General features: G+C 42.3%; 1 protein-coding gene across 2 annotated transcripts in view; it reads right to left on the bottom strand.

Annotated features, from left to right (window-relative positions):
- The window catches only part of L3MBTL4 (L3MBTL histone methyl-lysine binding protein 4), a 374,898-nt gene that overhangs the window by 105,470 nt on the left and 249,226 nt on the right, over window positions 1-20,202 (bottom strand). For both annotated transcript variants that reach the window (XR_010836709.1, XM_059039839.2), the window contains exon 15: window positions 9,907-10,080. Coding sequence is in view for 1 of the 2 variants with exons in the window: in XM_059039839.2 (XP_058895822.1) it covers window positions 9,907-10,080 (174 nt within the window). In the remaining variant the exon portion in view is untranslated. The remainder of the gene's footprint in view (window positions 1-9,906; window positions 10,081-20,202) is intronic.

Consider the following 20,202-nt stretch of genomic DNA (forward strand, 5'->3'; position numbering starts at 1 on the left):
AGAGGCGGGGCTAAAGGACTTGGCTAGAGCGGAGCTGGGGAAGCCTGGCACGCTGCTCTCAAGCACTTGGGCTTTATCTTGATGGCAGTGAAAGAAGCCACCGCAGCACCGGCCTTGGGAGAATCTACCGCACACGGTCAGAAATGTCTGGAGGCGATCAGGCCAGTCATGTGCTGAAGATTAATATTCTTTGCATTTTAGCCGAAAAGGTAATACCACAAAAATCTCAGCTCTGACTATTTCACCAATTCTTCTTAAAGCCCAGCCTCCACCTTCTATGTAGTCATAATAGCTCCAGCATCTAAACAACCTTCAAAACCCTTTGTTAATAGAATCGCTATTGCTGCAGCAAGTGTCAAGCTACCCTTCTCTCTGTCTGTCTGTGATTCATTTTAGAGGAGTGCACGTGACTCTCAGTGCTTGTGTTGAAGACATGCCCCTGCCATCCCATTGTTTTTACTATCTTTACTATCCGTTGGTCTTTACTATCTGTTGTTTTTCCAAATGACTTGCCTTTTACTTAGGATTTTGCTACTTCCTTGAAAAAAGGAGCTGCATGTTCTGACCCTCCTTCTATGCTTCTACTACTTTTAATGAGGCAAATCAGTGGCTATTGCTTTGTGCTCAATAAATGCTAGGCCTGAACCAGATGCCTAACACGAAGGAGGTAATAGTAATCTTATATGTGTGTGTTGAAAAAGACAGAGAGGTTAAGTAGCTTGCCCAAAGTCACACAGCAAGTAGAAGAGCAAGAATTTGAATTTAACTCAGGTTAGTCTACATGTAAATAAACACCTTCTAGAACATGAGTTGGAAAACTACAGTACACGAGGCAAATCCTGCCGTAACCTGTTTTCATAAATGAAGTTTTATTAGAACACAGCTATGCTCGTCGGTTTACTTATTGTGTATGGCTGCTTTCATGCTACAACGGTCAAGCTGAACAACTGTAGCAGAGATCTTACAGCCGGCAGAGCCTAAAATAATCACTATCTGGCCCTTTACATAAAAGGTTTGCTGACTCCTGTTCTATAAGGAAAAGGTCCCTGAGGCCAAAAATATACACACAATCTGTGATTGTTTCACATGGCTATTTTTTCCCCAAAATTGCCCTAATAATTGTATTTAGGTATAACTTATAATGGGACTTGGAAAGCAAATATTGGGCTCCAACTACTTTTTATTTTTAGACAAATTGTCCAAGTCCAGCCAACATTTCTTTGAGCTTTTCCTACCTGCAGGTGTCACATTCGGCCGAGGTGGTGTCTGCCACCAAGATACATAATCTATCTGAGGACACAGGTGTGTCCACCGCCTACCTTCACACAGAGCAGACTGAGAGAAGGGTCGCAAGGAAGAGATGAAGAAACTATGATGGAGTCACAAAGTAAGAGGGGGTTTTCTGCTTTAAAGGTTCGAGAGGTTAGAGAACACCTTCAGGAGGACGTGAGCTTGAACCAGGCCTCGAAGCAAGTTTTACTGAGTGAAGTGAAGAGAGGGAGCCTGCAAAGGCACAGACACGTGGAGGGTGGGAGTGAGAAGAATCAGTAGTGGGGCTGGAGGGTGATGAGCTGGGGTGCAGGCTGCGGGCAGGTTACGAGTACCGCACACACTTCCTATGTGCATCCACACCTATGTGCTCCTGTGTGTAAGGACGTGGGTAAATGTGAACTTATTTACAGTAAAGCAAATGGATCAAGGACCTGCAAGACTCCACCAACAGAAAGGAGAATTCACAGGATATGTTTAGTTTGTCAATAAAAGGTAATTAAACTTTAAAGAATACTACATTATAAAGCATCAATAAATGATACGCATACATACATGTGAAAATGTTTACCACAGCATTATTTATAAGAGGAAAAATACTGGAAACAACCTAAATACCTGTCAATAGGGGAATGAGTTGAATAAGTTCGTCCACACTATGGAATATGATACAGTTATTAAAAATAGTGCATTGAATCCACTTGTGTTGATATGGCAAATTATTCATGACAGGTTGTCAAATAAATAAGACATATTTTTAAGCTAATATCTTTTATTGTCAGACTTTCTTTGAGCCAACAATGTTGTCACATGGCTTTCCATAAGGAAGAAGGCAAATTTGTTTCTTCTTTGTGGGTAGACTTAGTTGCTTAGGTCTTTATAACTTTTCCATATAAAAATAAAAGTCCAAGACCAGAGTATTTTTCTTCTGGTCATAAATGTTGACTTATTTACAGGTGCTTTGTTCAGAACTCCATTATAAACTTGGGATAAAATATGTGTGTATGTTATTAAAGCCTCCTGTGTTAAACTTTCAGGAACACAGCATCCTTGCTCTGTGTTCAACAGGGTTATATTACAAGCTGTCCAGAGTGATACAAGCTAACCTTCAAAGAAACATTAACAAAAAATGAATGTAATTTTAAAAAAAGAGTGACAGCCATAAAAAGAAACAAAATTGGGTTATTTGTAGTGAGGTGGATGGACCTAGAATCTGTCATACAGAGTGAAGTAAGCCAGAAAGAGAAAAACAAATACCGTATGCTAACACATATATATTGAATCTAAGAAAAAAAAAAAAGGCTCTGAAGAACCTAGGGTCAGGACAGGAATAAAGATGCAGACGTAGAGAATGGACTTGAGGACACATGGAGGGGGAAGGGTAAGCTGGGACGAAATGAGAGAGTGGCATGGACATATATACACTACCAAATGTAAAATAGATAGCTAGTGGGAAGCAGCCGCATAGCACAGGGAGATCAGCTCGGGGCTTTGTGACCACCTAGAGGGGTGGGATAGGGAGGGTGGGAGGGAGACACAAGAGGGAGGGGATATGGAGATATACATAGGCAAATAGCTGATTCACTTTGTTATACAGCAGAAACTAACACAACATTGTAGAGCAATTATACTCCAATAAAGATGTTTAAAAAAGAGTCAATGTGCACCTGCATATCTGTACACAGAAAAAGTATAGAAAAGAACATGAAAATCTATTCACACAAGTAACCTCGGGATGCAGCATTAGAGCTAATGAGTGGACAGTGAGAAATTATTATTCCTAAAAACTTGTATATTATCTGAATTATTGCAGTGGGAATTTTATCATATTTTTATAAGACTGCAAGTTATGCTGTTTGATAGGAAAACACCTGAGTATTAACAATGTTTTTAACTTTTATTTTTTCTTACTAATCTATATTTTCTAATTTTCCTATAATATACAAGCATTGCTTTAATTATAAGAAAAAACTGACATTGAATGTCACAACTTTACTATTTACAATAAATAGGAAATAATTATTTTAAAGCCAGATGAAGTATGTGGATGAGAAAAAATGCCCGTTGTTGCTTAGGCAACGAAGTTTTGTTTTTCTGGGGATTGGGAACACCAATATTTCCCTGACGGAAGAAACCACCGACACTTTAGCACACACTGTTCTCAGCATTTAATTACTAAGGGCCCGAGCCAAGGCAGGATTCCAGAAATCCAGAGATCCACAATAAATCAAAAAATGCCTCATGAAAATCCGCACAGAAGGATATTTTTAAAGATCTTTCTAAGGCATACGTTGGTTACTTTATCACATTTTAGGAAGACTATAAATTTGTTTAGAAACACAAGACTACAGTGAAGGTGCCAGAGGCACAGAGGCAAGAGGAATCCAGGAGGCCAGGTCCTTTCATCGCATCACAGCTTCCGTCTACACCCCTGAGCTGATCTCCACGGGCTGGTTTCGGTTTCAATGTGCAAAACAGTCAACAGAACCCTTTAACTTGTCTTAATGGCCTGGATCTGCCTATGGTCTCCAGGAATTTAAGGTGGGTAAGTGCTGAGACCAAGGTCCCCTTTCACTCCTCGTCAGTTACCACAGCCTGTGGGTCTCTCTTGCGTTTGGTTTACCTTTGTTTTCCCTCCTCTGTCTCCTCTCCCTGAAAATACGCTCCCCGCGGGGATGGGAGGGGTTGTTCCCCTCCTGATCCCTGACCCCTAAGGCACCCCTGGGCCACAGCAGACGCTCCGCACGTACCCGCTGGATGAAGAAACTTCAGTGCCGTGAGTGACCTAGCTCAGTGCTTGGGCTGCGGGGTCGAGCCGTCCTGCCTGAGTTCAGATCCTCGTCCCGCCACTTACCAGCGTGGGTTTTCTTAGCACTAAGTGAAAGTTTAATGAGAACGAGGATTTAAGTCTGTTTTCTTAACTGCTGTATCACTGGAGTTTGGAACAGTGCCTTTCTAAGGGTTTGTTCAATGGATAACTGATGAATAAATGAACGGCTATGGTCCGGATCCTGAATTCAGGGAGGTACGTGTTGTTCGGGTATTTATAACGCCATAAACCAGCTCCGTTCTGACCTCACTCTGCGGGAGGAGGAGAGATGGCAAGCAGAGCAGTGACCCGGGGTCAGAGGGCTCGGGGCTGCCACTAATGACAGTGTCCATAAGGGCCTAAATTCTTGACTTTAACATCCTTATGTCTCCGTTGCAGAAGCTGGACGAGATAACCTTCTGAGTCCTTTGCCACTGTAAAGCTCCAGGATCGTCACACTCGGCTGGAGGTCCTTCAGAGTCCAGCTGGAAGTATGGAGTGGGAGGGGGCTGTCCGGACGGCCGGGGGCTTCCTGTCCAACCGCAGTCCTCCACAGACCCCGAGGACCCTGGGTGTCTCCGTGTTTTGATCACTGCTCACTTGATTATGGGGTTTACTTCAGTTCCGAATAAATAAACAAAGGGCTAAATTTCTATGGTTGGTGCAAAGATGTGTGCTACAGACGCAACTAGAACCAGTCCAACTGCAAGACTTTAAGATCAATGAGTTTTATAAAAATGGAAGAAAGATATGGAATTATTAGTTCAAGAGTTTCTACTATGTTCCAGGCCCAGTCATACATCTCTATCTATCTGCATCTATACAAACCTAAGCCTCGGATATTGTACTCATTTTACAGGTAAAGACATCGAGACTGTTATGGGAAAACAAATGTATGTACCTGAATCAGTCAACTACGATTCACTGTTCACTAATGCGAACAGTGGTGAAGGAAAAATGCAAGCATAATAAAAACTGCTTCTCACTCCTTAGCAGCCTCCAACCTTTCTGAGAAAATAAGGCACGTGTGCGAAACAAGTATCAAAAAGGCTCAAGGAGACGCAAAGCGTGGAGCAGACCCAAAGCACAAGGAAGGGGCCTCGCTCTCATCCGATCCACACCCCAGGGCCCAGCAGAGTCCTGGCACCGCGCGGGTGCTCAACATCTATTTCATTTGTCAAGTTCCGGCTAAGAGTCAGGCGCTGAACTAGACATGAAAAATACACAGATGTGTAAAACACCATCTCTGAGGTCCAGAAGCTCACACGGGCTGAACTGCTGTGGAAAGTTTCAAGACACAGATGAGCCTTGGAGAAGGGAACACGCAGCTGCAGTAAAGGAGGCAGGAAGAATGGGAACAAAGGCACCCGCGCAGGAAGAAGAACACGACTGCGGATGGTGACAGGGCGTGAGTGGGCACCGAGAGTCCTGGCCCCCGAGAGCAGAGAATTTACTGGGAAGAGCAAAGGCTGATGGACTCAAGGAAACCTCTTTAAGGGCTTGGAAGGTTCATACACGGAACAACCAGCTAACACTGGTTAAATTCTGAGAACGGACCTCATAGAAGGTAATCTGAGTCGTGAAAACAAACTAGTTGGCTCATAGCAGAGCAGTTTATTACGAGGATCATTAAGGAGCTACTCCATTGCCTGCCAGTCTCTGTGATTACCATAATTTTTCCCAGCCATTTTTATTGTCAATATAGGCCTTTGGGAAGTACGTAAAATGTATGCTATGGCAAGCTTTAGGAAAAACAAAGTGAGCTTTATTAGGCATTTTCTTAGGTTTTCTTAATAGCCGTGATTGAATATGACAGCTCTTTTAACTAATGGTCCTGCTGACTGTGTAAATTAGAGGCAGAAGTTGTTATTAAAGGACACCCAGGTGGATGGGGAGGGGGCCTGGAAAAAATGTCCTACACAGGCCCGGGGAAGCCAGCTAACATAATATAGGGCGTGGGGGGCAGCTGCATTTCAAGTAATTTTCTTATGATGAAACTGTATAATGAGTATACTTTTATTCCCGCATTGCAGATCGAAGCCTGTAGTACCTATCACAAAGAAACGTGCTCAGGTGGAAGTCTTGCATTATATAGTATACACATTATATAGTATATATATATTATATAGTATATACATAAGAATAAACAGTTTGGTGCAAACATGGTTGAGAGTCTTCCCCTTCAGTAGTTCTGTTTTCACAAAGTAAGAAATAAATGCCTCACAAGATGACCCTGAAGAGCCGTAGAAAGTCTAAATATAAACCCAGCCAGGCGTTTTCAGAGACCCCACCTGCCATTCTTTAGCCAGCCTGATGCCATTGAAAACGGCATATAGGACTTAGGGTCGGGTAGTTCTGAACTCAGACCCCACCTTTTCTACTAATTATCTGTGTGGTCCTGCACACTTTGCCTAAATCTCTCTGAACCCTCAGGTGCCTACATTATAAAAGCAGAGTCAGCATACTTTCCACGCACAGAGCTGTTGGCAGGACGAAATAAAATTCACAAGACCATGCATATGAATTGTTCAGCACAATGCTTTGCAGCACAAGCTAATACGTGTATGATATCAGTATTAGTATTACTGTTGATGAATCTCTTGTTACTATTATCAGTTTACCGAACTAAGAATATGCTGGATTTAACCAGGAGACCTATGTCCTGGATTAGCTACTAGTGAGAACCTCTACTTCTTCACCAATAAGTGACAATACTATACACACAACATATATATAGTTGTATATGTGTTTATACAACATATGCAATATAACGACAACAATGTCTGCTTTGCCTAAATCACAAGATTATGGGAAACTTTAAAGGTAATGTATCTGAAAACTAAACTGTCAAACAAATTAAGGTATCCACCCTAGAGTACGTTCCCAGATGAAAGATGCTCAAGTGTTAAGGTCGTCTGCCTCCGTTTAATGCACCATGAATATAATACTAATCACTCTACTAGCACCAACAAAGGGAATATATTTACAGCATACAGTTTTCCAGTAATGGCGACCTATTGTGAATCTGACTCTTTAATATTATATTAACATGCAATCGTACTACTATGAAGATGAGTCCTATAAACATTTAGTAGTATATAATCCACTCAAATTCATAGCATGACCCTCTACTAAGAAAATGTGAACATAAATAGACTATTTCCACTACTAAGTCATGGAGATTTAAAATTTACTAATAATAACTCCCTCTCCAAAGATTAACATGAGAATAAACGTGCTTTTTAAAACTAAACACAAAACCGGCAGGCAGTTAAGGAAAACACAAAATTCCCTAACTTTGGGGCAGCATCTAATTGATTTTGGAAGAAGGTCAAGAGATAATTTTGTATTTTGCACTGGAATTGCAAGAAGTCTGGAGATGCTAAGGTGACAGTGTTGCTTGTAATAAGAAGTTAGAGCAGGCCTGTCCAGGGCTCGGTGACCATGGATGCACTGGACGCCAGAGGAAATTAAAACCCTGACTTTCACGAATTTCACCCTCTTGTCTATCCCTGGACATATGCCAACTATAAATTATTCTTCCTCAGCATGTAGAAGAGGACAGATGGGATTTAAACACTCTCCTCCACCTGTACATGGTATCTTGTGATTTTAAGAGCAAAAGTTTGGGTTAGAGGAGAGGCAGCCTCAGGAGATTACCGCAAATAAACTGTGAAAAGAGTTGAAACAAATTTTAGCTGCTCATCATTAGCCTACATATTCTTCCTTGTCGATTTCCTTGTTCTCTTTTTTTTTTTCCTTGAGCTGGAGTTCTGGACGGTGAACAGGAGGTCATGGGGATGGAAGCAGGTCAAAGTAAGCACTACTGCCAAGACCACCTGACCCGAACATCGTCTTGTTGTGATGGCTGGTTTAAGAAAAAAGAGGACGGGCACTGGAGTGCAAGGGTGGCTTTGGTCTTGGGATGTGAAAGAAAAAGAAGGCTTAACAATTCGAGACGTGGACCGTGAGACTCCCCCCCTCCGCGCAGCCGCTCACACAGCTCTGTGCATTCATGAAACAGGATCTGACAGAATAGGATCACGTGTAATTTTTCTGCTTGGTTATCAGCTAACATTCTGTTTTTCTCTCTGTAGTAATTATGCTTATTTGACACAGTTCAGGGCAAAAACCCTTCAAAACGGCAAAGCACACAACAATGTACCGAAAGGCGAGCTAGGGACTGGGGAGCCGTACACCTGTGCTGAAGAGAAAGACCGGGCTCGCCTCCGGGAGAACACGACGGAGTCATCGTTTTTTCAAGCAGTTCAAAGAGCTGTTTATTCTCTCTGACTTTTGACATTGAGGATGAATGTCTGAAATGTTTTCAAGAGAGGCTGAGTTTTTATGTGGCGGGGAAAAAAGATAGCAGAACGAAAAGAGTAACAGCAAATGGATGCACTGGTCTCTGGAATAAACAAGCGCTGTTCCCCGGAAAAGTTTTTTTTTTTTTTTAAAAAGTAACAACTCCCTCAACTAGGAAATGGAAAAGCTGTTCGAGCTCTCTCAGCCACTTGAAGTTGTAAACGGTGTGGGTGTGAAAAGCAGTAAAGAAAAACTAGACCCCGTACAGTTCCGCCAGGACGAGTGGGTGTACAGCAAAGGAGAAAACGCAGGATAACATGCGGCGGAGGAGCTGCGCGGTACCCAGAGGAAGAGGATGGGGCGCGCGCTGCGGAGGGTGCCGGGCGGCCCGTGCACAGCGACCACGCTCAAAATCGGCTGCTTAACGAAAACGCAACGTCACCTAGAGGCTCTATAAAAAGAACAAAATGCACAGGCCAGGATGTAAAGGCCACGTGAAAAGTGTGTCCTAGGAGCCAAACTCTCCCAGTGAACAGACCTTGGCAGTAAAGGAGCATCCACGCTGGGACTGAAGGGTGAAAGGACAGAAAGGGGTTCCTGGCAAGTCCGCCCCCGCAGAGAGGCGCGCACCTTCCTCTCCCACGTGCTGAACAGGAAGGGCAGGGCTGGGCGAGGGCCTGGGGGGGGGGCGGTGGGGGTGATGGTGGTCCGGAGAACCGGCAGCCCCTCCCGTAGCAGCTCCTCCAAAGCTCAACCTTGAATGCCAGCGCCTTCTACCTGCAGCGGGGCCTGAGAAACACCCACTTCTCACCTCTGCCGAGCCTTTCATGGCTCCATCTCTGTCTGGTCTCCAGTTGTTTACTTGTAATTAGATTCTCCTGTGTTTATAATTCCCAGCATGGAGGATGAAACTTTTATCTTAAAATGTTATTTATTTACTCATTTAGGTTAAAAAAGAGCAAGTAAGGTTGCATCTGTAGCTTCTTAGAAAATGATTATAAGTAAATAAAAATTGAGAACTGATCCTCAAAGTCGTACGTTTACACTTAGGAACAAAAGGATGATGTGCCATCGATAAATCAAAACAGGAAACTCTTCCGAGTAAGGAAATCGTATCTGAGGGACTTTGGGATTAAAGATGACAAGTACCAAGTGAGCGAGGGGATTCTGATGGGACCAAGAGGATGTGAACGCTGGGCCACGTGCCCAGAGAGACGCCACCTGTGAGATGACTCCATAGATACAGGGAGTCTTACAGAATTTACACGTGAGATTTGCTTTCTGTTGCCTACATATAATATCTACACTTAGAGGTAAATTCAAATTTTTGAGGATGAAGTAAGAAAAAATACTTTTAGAATAAATGTCAAGGCTTGGATGAATTCTGTGAGCCAGTGAACACAATAATATACAGAATAAAGAAAGATTTTGAAGAAACACAAGAAACTATTATTACCAACAAATTTGTTCTTTTCTGTTCTACACGCTTTACTCTCTGGTTCACATTTTCAGAAGTTCCTTACCTGGACTGGCTGTTCACCTTTTCATGTTTTCCATTGAAGTTCAAACTACAGAGGTTTTTCGATTTTGAATGCACAGAGTCTGAGTCCACATTTGCCTGTGTTTGTTCTCGCAGACGATCGTGAAGCGTTGCCTCCTTTTTCAAGTTCATGTCCGAATACGGGCAGCCAAAGGCACTGGTTTTTATAAAAATGAGAGCACAGGCGTCAGTTTAGGGTGATGCATCAGGGCTGTACTGTCATTGGAACAGACGTACATCCAATACTAAAAAGCTGAATAGAGACATTCTCCTTTCACTGAACACACTCAGGTTAAGTTTCTTTTCATATTGCCCTTTGCGAAGATCTCAGGTGCCAGATCATAGACACCGGTCAGCAGACATTACAGGTACAGTCATCAGCAATACGGTTTTCACAATCTAAAAAACTTAAAAATCTAAGGGACTTCCCTGGTGGTCTACTGGTTAAGACTCCATGCTTCCAAAGCAGAGGGCTTGGGTTTGATCCCTGGTCGGGGAACTAAGATCCCATATGCCGTGATGCCAAAAAAAAAAAAAAAAAAAAAACTTAAAAATCTAAGAATAACCTAAAGGTGTACATCCAATAGAGCAACGAAAATGTCATGTAAACACCTAACTCAGTTTGTATCCTCCAATATTCAAGTCCTAATTTGACTACCTGTATCACAAAATACTATGGGGTAACTAGACATCTTTACCAGTATCAGCAAATATCATGCTTTTACTTCTTATCATTCATGTATCCAGAAATAGTGTATCTGGATGACTGCTTCATCCTCCTGAAACCAGCTAGGAAGTTTTGTGTTTGAACGTGAAGGGCCGGTTGTGGGTAAAAGAGGAGAGACCACAGTCAAGGCTGAATCCTGACTCCAGGATGTGTTAGGAGGCTGACAGCAGGCTCAGGGCAGAGGCTCTGGCCCCTGCTACAGGTGATCGGTTGTCTCCAGTAGATTTCTGTGCCCACGTTCCTGTCCCCAGAGGCCCCCAATCTCTGTGCTGCTGGGAACGAGGCAGATGCTGTCAGGGGCCGACCAGGCAGGACGGTGCCCTGCCCACAACCCTGAGGGAGCTGGTCCACCGAGCTCCAGTTCCCCTCCAGTGAAATGGGAAAATCAGATCCAGCTCCTACGGGCTGTTGTGACCACGAGGAAACACACACACACACACACACACACACACACACACACACACACACACACACACACTAGTGTGGCAGCTGCTCTCATTCCGACAGTGCTGTCATCCTTTACATTTGGGGAGCACAGACTCAGATGCATCAGTATCTTGGCAGTTGGCTCTTTTTTTAGGAATTCACTTCCTGCTTACTATAAATCTGCTGGTATATGGTGCATAATAAATCCTTTCTGATATGTGAAAATTTGCTTTTGCTATTTTAAAGTCATGATAAAATCAGGGAGCAACTGCAGTTTTCCTCTGTTTTACAGTAGATTGAGTTTTCCAGGGAGCACTTATACACAGTCTAACCTCAGAGGACTTTAGTACCAACCTGTATCTAGAACGGGCCTTCTGGACTTTGGGATGGGGTGTTTCTGATAACACCAGCCTCACCCAACATGCCAGGGTGGATCTCTACTTTGCCAGACAGGGGCGCCCCTGTGGATGCATGTTCTGTAGTTAATATTAATTGGCACTATTTCTTAGTTTATTCCGTTATTGATTCAACAACCCACTAACTGAGCATGTGCTACATGCTAAGCACTTTGGAGAATATAAATCTAGTGAAGAAGTTGGGATATGTACCAATAAATACAACTTATAATAAGAACAAAAGCTACCCCTATTGAGTGTTTACATGGACCCAATGCAATACAAGGTATTTTACATATATTATCTCTAATATTTAGTACTAAATACCCAAAGATGGTATTGACATATTTTTTTCTAGGTTAGAAAACAGGCTCACACAGGATAAGCAATTTCCCAAAGTTACCTGGCACCTTCTTGGGAAACACCAAAATAAATCACTTAATTATTAGCATCAATCATGTGGGCAGAAGTAGGAAAACATTTTTAGCACCATCCAAGAGAAAGGAATGTAATTTTTGCGCAAAGTGTAGCCAAGGCAAGCATTCACAGGGAAAGCAGTACAGGGTTTGCCACGGTTAATGTCTAGGGGAAAATAAGTCAGCCCATGCTGGGTCCTGGGTGAGAAGTGCAGAGGTAATAAAGCAGTTTCCAGCAAGACCAATTGGTTTAGGCTGCAGCATATGACATTGAAGGGAGATTTTTAGAAAGAACTTTCCGCAGATGAAAATTGAAAGCCACTAGGCTAACCTAAGGGAGATGGGGAAATGTTTATTTTAAGCACAGCTGAGTTTCCATGAAGACACTGTCACTCAGAAGCTTTGCTATCCGTCTAATACATACTCCCAATTTGAGATTTTTTAATGATCATTACGGTCATGAATTTTCTAAATTTCATGTAATTACCCCACATGACTAGTGTTGCATGACACTCATGCTGTCTCTTCCTCAGGCTTATCTATCCAGTATTGCAGAAGCTACCATTCATCCTCTTGCTGAGTACTTGCTTAAGTTGAGAGAAATTTTGTTTCCCTCAATCTTCATTCATTAATCAATCTTTTTACTCATTTAAACATTCATTTATTTCCTAATCCCATGCTAGCTCTTCTTTGTCTCCCGGGTACTCAGGCATGCAAAACTAAATGCAATGCCTCAGGGCATCAGTAGAATGGAATATTTCTCCATTGTGGGAGGCAACGCATATGAGAAAGTAGCTCAGGATTATACAGATAAGAAAAAAGCATGAAGTTCAAAAGAATATACTGGGTTGGCTAAAAAGTTTGTTCCAGTTTTCCTGTAACATCCCAAACGAACTTTTTGGCCCACCCAATATTAAATGACAAAAACATATTTTGCAGAAGATGCTGGCGGAGAACCTGAAAGAAGATAATGATGGGAGACAAAGGAAGGTACGAAAGGAACGGGATGAGGGGGCTTTCGGTTGCATTGTCTGTACTATTTTCAACCTGGGCTCTGCTGTGAACAAGCTTCTGGATTGCAACACTGTGCTTACTTGCGTTCAATGCAGAGAAATATTTATGTTAAAGAAATGACATCCCAAATGTCAGCCTGCCCTCCTGCACATGTAGACCCTTACTCATGCATGCGTGTGTGTGTATGTGTATCTGTGTGTTTGGAAGAACATACATGACTGCATAAATCTGTACACATAGGAAAAATCCGATTGAAGTGGTTGTCCTAGATGTGATACAACTACTTAACGCTTACTTTTGATTTAGCCAAATACTGGGGGAAAAGGTTCTGAAGACATAGTCTTAGAAAATTGCCGACATAAGCTGAAATTTCTATGACTTAAGGCTCTGTTGGTCAAGGTAAAATGATAGCTTCTGACGGATAGGGAGGTGGCATATTCAAATTTCAGCTCATAACGGACCAAGATAAGGAGGCATGAAAACTGCAGGCCAGGAGGGAAGGCCTGAGAGGGCGTCCTGGGGGAAGCGGGGTTCTTCTGATGGAGCAGACCAGCTCCCCACCCCTCCTTAATTCAACATGTGTTTGCTGTTGGCAGGAAAAGGAAGAGATAGCAGGAACTATATAGTTTTTAAAAGTCAGAGACAGTAGAATATTGGGAATTTTATACAGTTCAACCAAAAATTTATAAAATATGTCAGGTCCAAGTTCATCAGCAAGACAGATGAATAGAGGGTGAATGCTAAATAAGGAAAAAACTGCTAGGCAGCTGCAGACAAAGTTTAAAAGAGATTTTTGGAGAGAGCTAAAAACTGAGGTCCTAGTAGCCCTCTTGATAAATAGAAGGAAGCATAAAAATGGCTGCCACTAAAAATACTAGTTTTGCTTTTCAGAATATTTAAGTAGAATTTTTAACATCTGAGGAGAAATAGAAAAATAAAACTGTATCAGTATATATATTTTTTTCCTTAAAAACTGTCATGCACTCCCCTTAGGAGCAGCGTCCTTGGCTTTTCCCCTGCTGGTTGTAATGGGGCAGGGGGTGGGGAGGGGGCGCTGGAGCAGCTGGCACTGAATCACGGCAGGTGGTGTCACGCCTGGGAAGGTCCTCAGCCTCTGAATTCTCCTTCCTTCCACAGCAGGGGCACCTGATTCCACAGGTCGGTGCGGTTTCCTCATATTCTCAGGACCGGTCCTGATCCGAGGGACAGAGGCCCTACGTTCCTACTTGGTTCTTGCCGGGCCATCTCCCATTAGGAGGCCCTCTGCCTCCTAATCTCAACCTAGGCAGCCAGGCCCCCCGCCCCCCGCTTCCCCGCTACCAGCTGGGCAGTCGCCTATGTGCTTCTCCCCCTGAATTATTCTCTCCTACTGTGCTTTACCCAACCGGCTGGGATCCCACCTTCATTTTGGATTCTTCCCGTGCAGTCGAATTCCAAGAGTCTAGAGAGCGCCTGCTGATTTCCAAGCCCCTTGGACCCCAGATTCTGCTCACCCAACCATACGATCATCTTGTATCTACAATATTTTCATCTTCTCATACCCAAGCAGCAAGTGTGGTTCCTGCTTGTCTCTGACTACCTTGTTTTGCTGAAAATAATGGGCCATGATCTGTCAAATCCTGGGAGATGGACAGTCTGGACCATGAGGTTATAACTAAGCTGTCACCACACACCTAACCCAACCCCTGTGCAGCTACACCCTCAGGGCGGCCAGAGGGGCCTCAGGCACCAGAGTCCTTCCAGCCAGAGTGGCCTCCTCCAGACTCTGAATTCCCTCCCCTCCCAAGTACTGATTAGCATTTTCTCTCTGTGACATAACCGTTATAAGGGTAGGGAGGCATTACAATTTTAAGCAAAATGGCAAAGATGAAAGAGCCCCTTGGGTGCTGTACTTCAAAACATAAATAAAAACACAGAGGTCAGCAATATTTCAGGAAGAGTGTCAGGTCGTTGACAACATTTTTGCTGATCCAGAAAAGTGAAGTCATCCGAAAAAGGCAAGTTAGCTCCCAGGAGGAGCCCTGATCTAGGAATATGCCCTCACGCAGCCCAGGAATTAGGGATGTAGTTAAACTGTAAAGAATTCTCTAATGCAACTAAGCCAGCCCTCCGGGAAGCCCACTGCCTTTTGTATTTTAGTCTCAATTATTTTATTATCCAGTTATATTCTTTTCTTTCTAAGACCTAGATAAGACAACACATCTGAGCTGGGAGGTTACATGCTAAAGTCTCTTTGCTTAGGTTCAAAAGATAAGAATTTACTTGTTGGAGTGAGTGGGGGCCTCGTATTGGGAAGCGCTCCGGGAAGAGAGTGTCTGAGGGGTTGGCCTCCCACAGCAAAGGCCGCAGGAAAGTCCTGGATGCTGCCCCTGCCAGAGGGTAAGGGGCTGAGACTCTCAGAGAAGGGGGTCAGCCAGGAAAGGGAAGGGAGCGAGGTAAGTAAATGCTGCCTGCCTTGCAGCCTGGCCTTGGGCCCTGATGACACTGAGATCCCCAGCCCGCTGGCAGGTCCTACATCCTTCCTGTCGCGTTAAGAACAGCACCCACCTCCCACCCATGATGTTCCCTGCTGAACAGAAGACCATTTGTCCTCACTGCCATTTAACTTTAATATGTGGGTAGCTTAAACTTACACAGTATGTTAAATGAGTATCTTTTATTTTTAAGAAAATACTGATTTCTTGGCCAATGGTATTGAAAGGCATGATAAACAATGAAATGCAGGTTACTGAAATTATAGAATATCTGTAATACTTTCTATGGAAACTTTTAAAAGCTAACAGAGGACTTAAACTGTTACCGATTTTACTTCTATGAGGATTGTGAGCAGGTATAAATTAGATATATATATATATATATATACAGAGACAGAGAGAGAGAGAGACCAGGGATATAGACCAGGAAGGTTCCAAGAATACGTTATAATATCTACTGAGGATATAATGCAATTGCTATTACATTGTTCTCAAATACAGAGATGAGCAAAACCCAACTGGTATATGTAAGATTCTAAGGTCTGAGTCAATTCTCTTCAAATTCCTGAGGCTTTAAATGTGTTTACCTGACCCCCCACCGCCAAAAAAAAAAAAAAAAAAAAAAGAAAAAAGTGAGTTTACCCAAGATATATCTCCTCTCACTTTTCATATTACTGATGTCACAATCTACATCTTTTTATATTGTGTATCCATAACAAGTTTCTGTAGCTATAGTTATTGTTTACATCAGTGTGAACTGAGTAAACCTGGGCTATCTTGTGCCTAAGCAGCATATCAGTTTCTAAAGAAATAAGTCATAAAACTGTTCAAGCATACAACTTAAAAAAAAAAAAAAAGACTGAATATCTCAATCATCACAGAACTTGCTCTCAAAATCTTTCCTCCTAGGAGCTGCCTCTGTCCTTACAGAAAATAAACACCTGCCCCTTTTTGCTTCCTGGAATCTCTACTCATCATCCAGATGAAACAACAAAGGCCCAACTGCAGAGGTGGAGAACCAGCCCCCTCCTGGAGAGGACTTAGCCCTCATCACAACCTAGTCTACTAGGATCCTGATATGGTATTTGGAATATTCACAGATTTTAAACTGACAAAGACTAGAGTACATCCCAAGGTTATGAACCCTGTTGGTGTATACAGAAATAGATAAAAATTAAATGCAATCTACACTTATGTTTGTTTCATTAGAGATATGAGCTTACTCATTTCATTAACGTCAGTTCTAATACCAAAAAGTCGGATCCAACGTATGACATTTACTTGGTATGCATTAAGAGATATCCTTTGATTGTGTGCAAAAATGTTATCTGAACTGTTCTGTTGTAGTTAATATTTTCAGTAAACTACACGGGGAGGGAAAAAATGCATCAAGAGTGAAGGTTAAAGTGTGTGTGTCTGTCTCTTTCCTCTAAAGTACTTTAGTGTATTGTTACTAGAAACTTCCCAGGTATAAACTATTCTCAAGGAATATGATTGTATACTAAATTGCACACTAATGGCCTTTAAAACTTTATGCTGTAACCAGCTTAATGTACTAAGTAATTTGTATAATCTATACATGGAGAAGATCTGATAGAATCTACAGTTTAAAATTTCTAACAGAATATTATCAACACAGTTAACATTAAGCAGTAAATAGTGAAGTGATGAATATGCTACATTATTAATCCAATCAAAACAATTTCAAGTGATAAGTGTTTGTTTCCATTATTACGATGAGTGTTTCTGTTACTATCAGTTGTTTTTACCCTTTTAATTTTACTATTTTGGTTAAGTGGTATGAACATGTCAATATTATTTTATAGCTTAAACTGTCAAATGCATTTTAAATTGGAATATTCTGGTTTGAAATACATTTAATTTCTGCAAAGGTCTTGAAAGTGTTTTTTCTCTTTTTATAAATACGCATTGTTTTAAAACAAAATTTCTCTTAGAAGTGAAAGTTTTTCAGGACAGTTGTCTGAGGAGCATCTGGAGAACAATTCAACTCAAAAATGCTCCAAGCATAATTAAAAAAAAAAAAATCCTTAAGTTAAAGGTATATATTTTGGCTATGGATCATAATGAAATAATCCCATCTTTTGGATGGCTTTAAATTCAATTTAAGTGAAACTGTATAAGTTATTTGGGCATGCGTGAAGATATGTTTACATATGTGTATATTTACATATACCCACATGCGTCTAACCCTCATGTTAAATGCTAATATTGACTCAGTGTCAACAGGGCGTTCACATGTTGTCTTGAGATGTTCTCAAGTCACAACTCAGTCAACTTGACAACCTATGAGCTAAGTTTAGGAGTGTAATCTGTGTGATGGAAAAGGAAAACCAAACTAGCCCACATCAGAGAACAAAGCATCCTTCGACCTAAGTCCTCCAAACTCTAACAGATACAAGAGGATTTGCCAGAGTCCTGCCGCACCCCCCACCCCCCGTAAGCGATACATTAAGGAGTCTTTTGGAGAATTACAGAGCATACATTTTGGATCGCTATTTTAAGAGGTTGCCGCCAGCCGTGGCGGGTCCTCAAAGTGCAGCAACAATCGACGAGAGGGGGTAGGGAACTGAACGCACCAAGGTATGGGATCAGAAGGGCACAAGCAACTGATGGTTGCAAGGCAAGTTTAATAACAAAGCATAGCCGTATATATACCCCTAAAGCAGGGAATTTGCTTAGTCATGCCTTATTGGCATCAGCTGGTTGATTGGCTTCTCAGCTTAGTCACGCCTTATCGGCATCAGCTGGTTGACTGGCTTCTCGGCTTCTCCCTCAAAGGCACCAATTTCCCCTCCAGGGTTGCTTTTCCTAGCTTTAGGGAACAACCAGGGACTCCCAGTAACTGAGCAGGTCCCTGGAGCGATTTGGCCAAAGGCCATCTCCTTTTCTACGTTCATACCATAAAGTCCAGGATGCATACCAAGGAGAGTACAATCGGGCCCTGAGGCTTATGAGGGTCTTAATGGCGCCTTCCTCAGAGGGCAATGTTCGCCACATTTCCCCCTCTTTTATTTTTTAAAGCTTGATAATGCAATTTCAACCCATACACCTCCTGACGAAGAGCAGCGAGACGGCCAACAGTAAAGCGTAATAAACAAGGTAATGCAATTAACATCAACAATACACATGACCACACGGTAATCAATCCTATGAGTCCATTTTGAAACCAATGCATTGGGTTTAACCATTGAAGCTGATCCAAGAGTCCTTGAATTAATTGTTGGGGCCCATCTTCTTGTAGATGAGCTTCTTGAATTGCTTGTATTTCCGCATTAAGTTTTTGTATGTTCAAACTAATGTGTCCATCAGTCCATACACTTATTCCAATGAATCATTTAGGTCTTTTTTTAAAGCTTCAGATAATTCTAGCCAAGCTTGTATGCTAGTACTATGATACTATGGTTCAGAAATATTTACAGGCAGCATTACATAGGAAGGTTGTTTTATCATAACAGAAAAAGTTCCTTTCATAGGCAGAATGCAAGTACTAAAAATACAATTCTGACAAGTTATATTATATCCTAAGGAACCAGAAGTAAATCAATCTGTAAATCTCCTATTAGCAAGGCATATGAGGGTGTAACACAAGTAATAACCGGTTGATAAGACAATGCAAACTTCCAAAAATCCCAATGCTTATAAAAAACCAAACTATTATTAGTAACAGAAACTGAAGAAATTAAAATGGTACCATTATTATAATTTAAGGTGCCCCAGATTTGAGAATTCAAAATCAGATTGGGGAAAATCAGAAGGAAAAAAGGAGGGAAACTTCAAACTTGTAACAGCTTTAACTACCTTTAAACTATGGCCGGCCAGTAAAGTCCCTTGTCCTCCTACATATACTTCAACACAAAAATAGTATCTTTGACTTTGCAGCTTCTATTAGAGCTCCACTTTCAGCTTTATGATTAGACCCATCTTTGTTGCTGTAATTACCAGTCTCATTCTTTCCATTTTTGTTATTGTTGCCCTGTGAAATCATTTTTTCTAGAACAGCAAGAAGATGTAAAGCTTTCTCAGCTTGGTAGATTAATATATACAGGTCTACCAACAAAAAACACACTGCTTGTAGGCAGGCAAGATGTTGCAGACAGACATCATAATTTCCTGCTGTGAAAGCCTGGAAAGCACTGGTGGACAACTCCTTCTCTTGATCAGTGATCTCAGGTCGCTTCTTGGATACTTTTTGTCCCATATTTTTTTACTTCTGACTATTGCCCCGAGTTACTATCAACTTTACTATGTGGCCACATTTTCACTCTTAACTCCGGGGATTCACCTACCGAGATTCAGATGTCCCTCTTGTCAGGTCCCTGTTCGGGCGCCACTTGCCGCCAGCCACGGCGGGTCCTCAAAGTGCAGCAACAGTCGACGAGAGGGGGTAGGGAACTGAACGCACCAAGGTATGGGATCAGAAGGGCACAAGCGACTGACGGTTGCAAGGCAAGCTTAATAACAAAGCGTAGCCCTATATATACCCCTAAAGCAGGGAATTTGCTTAGTTACGCCTTATCGGCATCAGCTGGTTGATTGGCTTCTCGGCTTAGTCACGCCTTATCGGCATCAGCTGGTTGATTGGCTTCTCGGCTTCTCCCTCAAAGGCACCAATTTCCCCTCCAGGGTTGCTTTTCCTAGCTTTAGGGAACAACCAGGGACTCCCAGTAACTGGGCACGTCCCTGGAGCGATTTGGCCAAAGGCCATCTCCTTTTTTACATTCATACCATAAAGTCCAGGATGCATACCAAGGAGAGTACAATCGGGCCCTGAGGCTTATGAGGGTCTTAATGGCGCCTTCCTCAGAG

Source organism: Kogia breviceps, chromosome 15 (genome assembly GCF_026419965.1).
Source record: "Kogia breviceps isolate mKogBre1 chromosome 15, mKogBre1 haplotype 1, whole genome shotgun sequence".
Taxonomy (NCBI): domain Eukaryota; kingdom Metazoa; phylum Chordata; class Mammalia; order Artiodactyla; family Physeteridae; genus Kogia; species Kogia breviceps.